At 36.4% G+C, this 10,448-nt stretch overlaps 2 protein-coding genes across 2 annotated transcripts; both read left to right on the plus strand.

Moving 5' to 3' along the window:
- Positions 1 to 1,199: 1,199 nt before the first annotated feature.
- Positions 1,200 to 3,624, plus strand: LOC138360881 (uncharacterized). The gene is made up of 3 exons (XM_069320392.1): positions 1,200 to 1,314; positions 2,405 to 2,476; positions 2,944 to 3,624. The coding sequence occupies exons 1-3, from the start codon at positions 1,290 to 1,292 to the stop codon at positions 3,186 to 3,188; spliced, it is 342 nt and encodes a 113-aa protein (XP_069176493.1). The 5' UTR covers positions 1,200 to 1,289; the 3' UTR covers positions 3,189 to 3,624.
- Positions 3,625 to 3,730: 106 nt separating this feature from the next.
- Positions 3,731 to 8,776, plus strand: LOC138360891 (uncharacterized). The gene is made up of 11 exons (XM_069320401.1): positions 3,731 to 4,218; positions 4,563 to 4,667; positions 4,823 to 5,052; positions 5,258 to 5,436; positions 5,768 to 5,885; positions 6,121 to 6,212; positions 7,056 to 7,263; positions 7,397 to 7,567; positions 7,848 to 8,032; positions 8,285 to 8,518; positions 8,671 to 8,776. The coding sequence occupies exons 5-10, from the start codon at positions 5,804 to 5,806 to the stop codon at positions 8,510 to 8,512; spliced, it is 966 nt and encodes a 321-aa protein (XP_069176502.1). The 5' UTR covers positions 3,731 to 4,218; positions 4,563 to 4,667; positions 4,823 to 5,052; positions 5,258 to 5,436; positions 5,768 to 5,803; the 3' UTR covers positions 8,513 to 8,518; positions 8,671 to 8,776.
- The last annotated feature ends 1,672 nt before the right edge of the window (positions 8,777 to 10,448 follow it).

Raw genomic sequence — 10,448 nt, forward strand, 5'->3', positions numbered from 1 at the left:
GATGAGTATGGGGTCCACTATAACCCACAGGATGGGTATGGGGCTCCAACCACCCACAGAATAAGTATGGGGTACAATAACACCCACTGGATATGTATGGCATCCATTGCCCCCACAGGATGACTATAGGGTACAGTATCGCCCACAGGATTAGTATATAGGGTTCACTGCCGCCCACAGAGTCGGTATGGAGTCCACCGCCACCCACAGGGTCGGTATGGGGTTCACTACCGCCCACTGGGTCGCTATGAAGTCAACTACCGTCCACAGGGTCGGTAGGGGTCCACTACCGCCCACAGGGTCGGCAGGGGGTCCACTGCCACCCACTGGGTCGGTAGGGGGTCCACTGCCGCCCACAGGATCGATAGGGGGTCCACTGCCGCCCACAGGGTCGATATGGGGGGGGTCCACTACCGCCCACAGGATCGATAGGGGGTCCACTGCCGCCCACAGGGTCGGTAGGGGGTCCACTGCCGCCCACACGTTCGGTAGGGGTCCACTGCCGCCCACAGGGTCGGTAGGGGGTCCACTGCCGCCCACAGGACCGATAGGGGGTCCACTGCCGCCCACAGGGTCGATAGGGGGTCCCTTACCGCCCACAGGGTCTCTATGAAGTCAACTACCGCCCATAGTGTTTGTATAGTGTCCACTATCGCCCATAGTGTTATTATGGGGTCCACTACCCCTCATAGGGTCGGTATGGGGGTCCATTACTACCCACAGGGTGTGTCTGGGGTCTATTTTGGCAATACTGCTTTTCCAATCTCATTTGTTGTTCAATGTAAAATATTTGTTGCTCGACTTGTAACAATTTATATATATATATATATATATAGTATAGTGCCTTTGCAATAATGTACCAATGTGTGTATTTTCATAACTCGTTTTAAATTGTTGAAAAATAAATAACTACATTGTGAATGCAAGTCAATGTTTACATGCTAAATCAGAGTTGCCAGATTCCGCTTAAAATAGCAAATTGTGCTTATTTTCAAAGCTTGAGAATTTAGCTTTAAAGTAGTTAAAAAACTACGAATTTCGCAATTTGCTATGTACTTTAGTGTACTATTTTAAAATAAGATTGGTTTTTAAGCTGCAAGTCATATGAATCTCAAAAAAAGTATATTATTAACAATCTTATCTCCATAGTTCACTAGTTTCTGTAAATCAGATCTGGTAACTGTAGGCCAAGTACTGGAAGACTCAAGACACAATGTGTTGAAGCTATTCTCTTTGAAGAAGTCATCTCGACAGGATCTTCCAGCTCCAGCTATAAAACTTCACCAAACATGGATCTACCTAGTACATCAAATGGTAAGGAATTACTAAACTGTACAAAGTTTTATGCTAGAACATTTGTTACAGAATTGTCCCTGTCAGGGACAATTCAGTCCCTATTCTATGTGTACTCCATCACATAGTGACGGAGTATGTGGGAATAATTTTGTTGACACTGTCCATTTTGTCAATTCTACAACAGCAGATAATATGAATTCCCAGAGATATTTGTAACTTGAGATACTTGGTTTGGTTTGGTTAAGTTAGGTTAGGTTAGCCTAACCCAGTAAATCCTCCCCGGCTAGAATATAAACCCCGGACAAAGTGCTCGTGAAATGCCAGGCATTTGCAAATATGAGGATGTGGTTGATTAGATTATATTCTTTTCTATATCATAGATGTTCAATATATGAAAAATATTTTAGACTTAAAAATGGACCCCTGAGGTACTCAACTTAACACATTTCTTCATATTCATTCCCATTTAGTATGACCTTTTGCTCTCTTTGTTTTAACTATTGTTTTGTGCACTTTACAATTTTTTTCATGAACCTGTAATTTCCTTGCTAGTCTTCCATGTGGTACCTTATTAAAGTCTTTAGCATAATCCATGTATACTACATCCACCGGAAACCCTTTATCTGAGTACCATGTTACCATGTCCCAAAAGTGAGGAGGTTTATAAGGTAGCATCTGTTTTTAAGAAGACCATGGTGTGTCGATTGAATAAGATTGTTCACTGAAAGATGGTAAATGATTCCCTCCCTTAGGATTTTCGCCATGAGCTTGCAGATGTGTTATACCTAGCTGATTGGACATTAGTTTTGTGCTTAACTCTTTCTGCTTTTTTTTTAAATACTGTAAGGGTGAAATTTTCATATTTCAAATCTCGGGGTACTATCCCTTGGTTCAGATATTTTGTGGAAAGTATTTTCAGCAGTATTCATAGTTCTTCTGTCAGTTTATTTTCCTTTATAATTAAGGTTTGTTTTCTTTTGTACCATAGAAAGTACCACAGAAAGGTGTTATAATGTTGTGTTAGCTTTTCTGTACAATTTTTCTTTTTTGTTTGTATAAAAGGCTATGCAATGAATTCAAATATTTACGCTACCAATCAATTTTTCAGATAGATCATCGGATTTTGACAGTATGCTGTACATACCAGATGTTCCAAAAATAACTACAGACAACAATAATGGTACTGTGTTTACTATTTTTATACTTTATATATAGGAAGACAAGTTCAATCAATGAGCATTTTAATATATCATCAAAATTTTCATACATTTCTTTCACTTTGTTACACTTGTAAAAACTTATTCTTAGCTATATTTATATAAATGTTAATACCACTGTTAAATGAACATATTGATTTGTGTCCTTATTAGTTATAGCTTATTTATGTTGACCCAGCACCTTACTAAAGGGATTACCTTAACTTGTGTCACTATCTCTCTAGGGGGCTCCAGGTAGGCAGTATAGGTAATGCCACTAACATGCATATCATTATGGGAAAGTCCATAATTTAACACATAATTATAAGTAGGAAATTTGTAGCAAATTTTAAGATTATTAATAGGTACATTGTAGCATAATTTTGCATAAGCATAATTTTCTTGTTTTGTTCTTGTACTTTTCCTTCGAACAGTATTATTTTCTCTTCAGAATTTCACCGGAGAATAGCAGTGATGACTAGAGAACATCTTGAACGTGAGTACCAGAAAGCACGTGCTGCAATGATACAAAGAAATGAGTACTTGAAGAGACTCTTAAACGTGGAGGAACCAAACTCAATAAAGGTGACAAACAAGAAACAGAAAAAAGATAACATACAGGATGTATCACACATTAATTCAAAACAAAGACCAGCTGCACCCCAATCTGATGGTAATCTTCTATTATTTTCTTAACAATATTTCTACAGCTGTTATTTGTGTACTTTCCAATAATATTTGTTGCCTATTTTTAAGTGTATGCTAGACAATTATGGAGATTAAATTACTATAACACTGAACAACTTGGTAGCATAAAGTTAGTTATAGTAATATCTTGAGATTTGTCTGAAAATATTAATACTTGTATACAATTTGCAATTATGTACCATGCTTAAATCTTCAAATGTGCCACCCAGACATTCTGCCTGCTATACTTTCACCACCACACATTCAAAATGCGGGCTATTCTACTAGTGGCAGAACGTACACTCAAAGTTATTTGGCAGCTGGTGAAGAAACTTTGGAATCATTTGATGTTGGTATGTCCCAACATCATTTGTTGGTATTTAAATGAGGGTTTATTTAATGGACACACGTCATAAATATTATGTACCAAAATTGTGCTTAATGCCTATGAAATTTTGTTTAACATATTATACTAATCATTCCTTTCACTTACAAATTTTTCTTACTAATTTTTAATCCCATATTTCAAAGTACTTGCTGCAGAACTTGAACAAATTAAAGATTCTCAGCCAAGTGTTTCTGACTGGCAAAAAAGAAGAAAAAATGCAGAGATTAATTGGGGAGAAAGCAGGGCAATGCTGTTCGATTGGACATTGTCTGAGTTGGGTGTTCCAGATAAAGGTAAATTAAATATTGCTGTGTTCATTAAGGTTATACTGTATAATAAGCATCATATGCATATTAATGACACTCTATTAATACATTTAGACTTCAGATTGTTTAAAATGTTAGGTATACAGTATTTAAAATTAGTATAAATAATTACCCCTTTTTTCATCAGGTAAAGTTTGTGTACAATGTACAAATTGTGAGGCAAGCATCAAATGTGAAGACTGTTTTGCATTTTTGTGTCACATTTGTGACCAAATGCAACATTTTCTCATGCCTTTCCACCACAGATTATATTGGAAAAATGGCTTTTATGAGCCATTAGACCCGACACAAACTGTGTGCCCTGAAGGAAATATCTTTCACTGGAGTAAGTATACGATACCTGTATAAAATCCGTACTTTGTTCCGAGATTACTTCTACTTCCCAATCCCAGTCTAGAGCTACGATTATCTTGGTATAACAAAATAAAATGAATAAATGTTTCATTTCAGTCATTACAACATTTGGAGAAGTCTTAAAGTTTAAACCTGACACTTGGTTTTATAGATTGATTTAATCGTCTGATTGTTTCTTTTCTGTGAATTTCTCAGTCATTATCTGGAGAATAATGTCAATATTTTGTACAATCAAGAAACAATGAAATATTCAGTCTGAAATTCTTTTCCATAAAACTCATTTTGTCAAACTGTCTTCCTTTTCTTTGTTACCAGAACCTGTTGTACCAGCCCAACCACCAAATTCTTGCCCCAACTGCACAGATTGCAAGTTTAAAATTTCAAGCTCCAGCAATCTCTGCATCTTCATCACTATAATGGGTAAATAAACTTTAAAATTTACCCTTTTATTTCCATTACCGGATATTCCTGAATCACAATACATTTTGAAATTTTTGTTGCTATAAATGTTAATTTTTACATCACTATTTTAGCAAGTCGCCACACCACTCAATGCACTGTATTTTAAACTACAGGAAGGTATGACCTCTATACTCCAATCTATACATGCCACTGTGGATATGAGCATCAACAACTAGGCAAGACCATGCACAAGTCTGGTTTCTATTCATCATTAGGAAAGAGCAGCACATTCTACAGCACCAGTCTGCTTGAATCATGGCACCATATAAAAAGAAATTGTCCTGGAACATCATTTCGGGCATTAGTCACTGCACTGGAATCCTTTGGTGCTTCTCGTGGGCGTGTATGTTTTGATACCGTTATTCTTAATATTTTCAGTTTTATATTTCAATACAAAAATTATCAAAATTTTGTAGTAATGTATATTCATTTATTAATAATTAGTTTTTAATTTTGTTCAAACACAAAATGGAATGTTTTTTTTGTTTATTTATCTTATGTCATAATATGCATTTTAAATGTCACCATCTAAAAAATTCTATTCCTAGATTGGACCCATTAATTATATAACTTCGAAGAGAGTGTTCTTCGAATGGCGATTCCAGCAATATGAGCTGAGAAAAATTAGAGGAGAAGCTGACAATGAGTGTCCTGCTTGTGATAAAACCCCTTTAGCAGTACATATTGATGGCAACAAGAAGCTGTATCGTTACAACAAAGTTGGGAGGTAATAAAATGTGCTTTACAGATACTTAATGTATAGTATTCTTTTGTTCTCTACACACACTATATTATAATGAATTATATTGTCTTCAAATTAATGTTCTTATAAATAAAGTATGCACATATAAATATACATTGTCATATGACATATTTTTTAACTGAGTATGTCTTTATAGTTTGCCTTTCAATTGCATCCATATCATCATTTTATTTATCTAACACCATGTAAATTTTTGTTTTATGTAAAATTTAGCAGTGCATCAGAATTCTTCATAGGCTTTTAATTTTTGTACAATAATTTGAATTTTTTTTTACTGTATACTTTTATGTTAAAGGTATTATATGGAGGGCGGTGGCAAGAAGGAAGTGGCATGACTTTAGGGGAAGAGGCAGAGCAAGTGTTTGCATACCTCTCACGATACAACTCTACAACTAAAAACATGCTGAAAGCTGGTATTTGTTTATATGGTTCATCTGATCAAGTTTTTTATTATTTTACCTGCCCTGTAATCAGTATAATGCGATTTGTATTCAGTATTCAATAAGTATCAACTCCCTCAAATAATCAATAAAAGAATGAAAACATATTGGTCAAACTTGAGTTGGTCTTGGTGAGTAAAGGTATGTTATGAAACTGTTATTAATCTATGCTCTTCAAGATGTTCATTGCTATAAATATTTTTCTCAGAAAGAACAGAAGAACTCACAGAGGGTGCAGTCTTTTGGAACCATCGAAAAATTGATGGACTGGCTCGTGCATTAGTTACTCGACTCAGAAAGGTACTAAAAATAATATATATTTATTTTATTTATTTGTATTTATTTTGAAACTTATTATAATGCATTTATATGTGAAAGGTATTATAATGCATTTATAGGTTAGTTATGTGTTCAGATCATGTACTACATATATTTTCCATTATAAATTAGCGACCATTTCCTTGAATTAACTGCTTGAACTTTTTCAATATATCAATAAGGTTAATTTGTATAAAGTATATAGTATTTAATTAACCTAAATGTATGATTCCGAGATATATCAAATGTGTTCACAGAGAAATCACAGTATCGTGATATATCACGGGAACTGTGATGAGGGTTTGAACCCCATGCACTGAGTGCTCTCAGATGCATGCTCTAGTTCACTACGCCACGACATGGTCAGATGAATTGCAACTTGGAGTACTACTGCACCCACAAGGATCCCAAGGCTTCCACTGAAGCCAAACCAGGTTTCACACAATTCCCCCATGAACTCGGTCTCTGTCATTCAGTAGTTCTGCCTTTGATGCCCCCATTTCAATGTCTTTCTCCATGTATTGATATATCACAATAATATGAATTCTATGTGTATTGAAAGGGCCATCAGAGGTAAAACTACTGGAGGACACAGACCAAGTACATGGGAAACTGCATGCACAACCGCCCATGGAATGGGTATGGGGGTGCATAATTAACAAAAATTGAATTGTGGGTTCATTAGTACCCTAGGTTGCAATTCTTTTGACCATGTTGTGGCGCATTCAACTACAGCAAGCATCTGGGAATGCCAAGCCCATAGGTTCGAACCACTCATCATGGTTAATGTGATTTGTTCATTAAATTTATTATATTTTCAAATAGGCCAGAGAGACGGAAATAACAGTTTCAAATGAGATCGACAAACTTGATGTTCAAAAGTCATTGATTCAAGAATGGCGATCTGACCTACAAATGATTTGTAAGGAGTTAGAGTTAAACACTGGAACAACCTCGAAGAACATAAAATATTCTATCGAGGCAGTTGCAGACTCTATCAGGCATCGCAAAAATCTGATTGCCACTGATGCAGGTAGGCTTACTATTTCTTTGTTAACTCTGAAGCAATTTCTATTTAGCTCTTGTCTATAATTTCTATGTAGGTAAATGATGAGGAAATTTTTTTAACAACTTTAAAACTTTCAGCCAAAAAACTTTATTTGCAGCATCCAGTAAAATGCGCTCTTCCCTCCGGCACAGAAATGAGTGTGATAGGAAAAAGCTTCAAGGCTTCATAAAAATCTACAATAGTGAAAACTCTGAAATTCTCAGTGAAAAGGATGCAATAGAAGGTATCCTGCCATGGCACAATTTATTGCCTCATCATAGCCAAAATGGTATGTAACTACATCTCATTTTATCAGGGGTTACAATTCGGCCTTATCAAGATAACTAACATTTAGCATGCATAATGGATAAGCTTTACTTATTTTTGAAGTAAAATATCATCACTACTGTTTGTAAAATAGGTGCAGTATCATAATCCGTAGGTTTTTATCAGGTTGATACTGCACAATAAACTATGTATAGTATGTATAATGCAAGTACCTAAACTGTAATTACATTAAATTGAGTTGTAGTTTACTTGCAGTAAATATAAATTTCCTCTTTTATTAGTGTCCCTTGCTCAAAAAAAGAAGGCAGTAGAAGATGTGGAGCTTCAGAAGAGATCCAGAGAAGAGCAACAACACACTGTTCAAGAAATGCTGCATTATCTCGCATATTACAAGAATAAGAGAGAGATTTTAACCGAACATACTGAAGAGTTGTTATGTGGAATTTTTCCTTCATATCTAAGCAAGGTAAGCTAACAGCCTAAATGTGTGTTGCAATTCAGTTCTTCATAAACATTTATCCAGCAGAATTTTATACTTGTCTTGCTATTTACAACTTTGACAGGTAGACAATTCCATGGTTTTCATATACTGTACTGGTGTGTTTTACATATATTTGAACTTTTACCGAAAACTTTATTTATTTATTCTAATTTCTTTAGTATTTTCAGGGAAATTTGTAAATGTCTTAAACCCCATTAAATAGTCTATATATTACAGGATCCTAACAAGTACACTATTGAAGAGAAGCACCTATCAACCAAAAATAAGAGTGGAATCTTGGCTCTTTTGAAGCAAGGGCAAAAGATGTGTTCTGACAAGCTGAGTGATGCAAAGCGTTTATTTGGATACCAGGAAGAGGATGTTGATGTTTCCGAGCCCTACCTGGAGCTTTGTGACAGTGAAGATGATGATGATGAAGATGAAGATTTACTACTAAACTCATGATACAAAAGTTAAGTATAATAAATTTTACCTGATTTCTCTTGCTAATTTCTCTTACTTAATTTCTCTAATTTCTAATTATCCTAGCCCTAAGATTACTACTGGCCTCCATTGCCTTGCCTGCACTTTGTTTCCCCCTTAACCATATCACTCATTCTTACAGGTGTGAGACAGAGAGGTACAAGATCATCCAAGAGGAACAACACCTGAAGCACCCAACATTTGGGTGTTTTAATTAATAAAAACGCCCTTCATGGCTTCACTCATCCTGGCTGGTTTAATTAAAAAAACCTAACCTAAACCTAATATATATACCTCTAGAGTCAAGGGAGTTAAGTTTTAGGCTGCACAATGAAACTGCTATTGACAATTTTATAACTGCTGCTGATAATGTCTGTCCTGTGACTTTTTTGTAAGCATAACCAAAAGGCTTAACAATCCCTTGCTTACAAAGGGAATACTTAAACCCATTAATAAAAAACATGACCTTGAGAAGAAGTATAGGTTAGGAATTGTCTCCAAAGAATTCTCATGCTCTTCAACAGGTCACTTGAACTCCAAACCTTTCCAGTTATCCTAAAAAAAGCGAGTTACCCCTGTACACAAATGTGGTGATCTCACAGATGTTAACAATTACAGACCTATATCAATCCTGCCTAACTTGTCAACATTTTTTGAAAAACTAATCTACAAGCAGTTTTACTCTTATCTAGCCAAACACCATATACTTAGTACTAGGCTGTACAAGAATATAACAACTCTTGTATATATCTCAAAAAAAAAAAAAAAAAAAAAAAAGCATCAAGACGAAGCTTGAAAAAGTTTAGTGGTATGCAAATAGGCTAGTCCCAGGACTAAGAGGCATGAGTTACGAGGACAGGCTGCGAGAAATGCAATTGATAGGGTACATAAAGATAAACTGTTTAACACGGGTGGTAGGCGAACAAGGGGACACAGGTGGAAACTTAGTACCCAAATGAACCACTAGGATGTTAGAAAGAACTTTTTCAGTGTCAGAGTAGTTAATAGATGGAATGCATTAGGCAGTGATGTGGTGGAGGCTGACTCCATACACAGTTTCAAATGCAGATATGATAGAGCCCAGTAGGCTCAGGAATCTGTACATCAGTTGATTGCCAGTTGAGAGGTGGGACCAAAGAGCCAGAGCTCAACCCCCCGCAACCACAACTAGGTGAGTATACACACACACACACACACGTATACACACACACACACAGACACAAACATACACACACTAATGCCTCTATTCACCTTGCAGTAAATAGGAACCTGAAAGTCAGGAAGCTGCTAAAGGCTGCATCTTGGGGATGTGTGAGTGTGTTAGATAAAAATATATGTTGTTTAGATATGATGGAGGAAAAGAGGCCGAGAGTCGGTACATTAGACAACCGACGCTTAGAAAGGCGGGGTCCAAGAGCTAACAGCTAAATCTTGGAAATAATAAATTAAAATATTTAATACACCCACATACATGTTTCACATTATTTTGGCTGAGGGCACACTGAGGGCTGATGGCCCCGTCGACGGGGCAGGAAGTCGGTGGTTGATCAAAGGCCTCCCACATCCTCCACATACCTGAGGATTATTCCGGCTTAATTTTAAACGGAAGTAATGTCTTGGCATTTACGGCTTCAGCGGGTGGGTGGGTCCAGTGGGTTTATTACACTGTGAGTGAAAACAATCGCCTATTCTCTATTTTATATTGCGGCTTGTAGAGCTAGAAGCTGTTGCCTCTTGTGTGCGTTGCACAAGGGGATTAATATCTGGATTAATAGCTTTCAATATTTCCAGTATTTTTTAAGGTAACGCTTAAATACCGAAGATACTGCTATTGGACACCGCTTAATTGACAATGTCTCAACAACGCAGGCTAAAGATGTGCGTGGCTCCTGCTATTGCAATGATGCTCATTTGTTTT

This window comes from Procambarus clarkii, unplaced genomic scaffold, assembly GCF_040958095.1.
Source record: "Procambarus clarkii isolate CNS0578487 unplaced genomic scaffold, FALCON_Pclarkii_2.0 HiC_scaffold_127, whole genome shotgun sequence".
Lineage (NCBI taxonomy): Eukaryota > Metazoa > Arthropoda > Malacostraca > Decapoda > Cambaridae > Procambarus > Procambarus clarkii.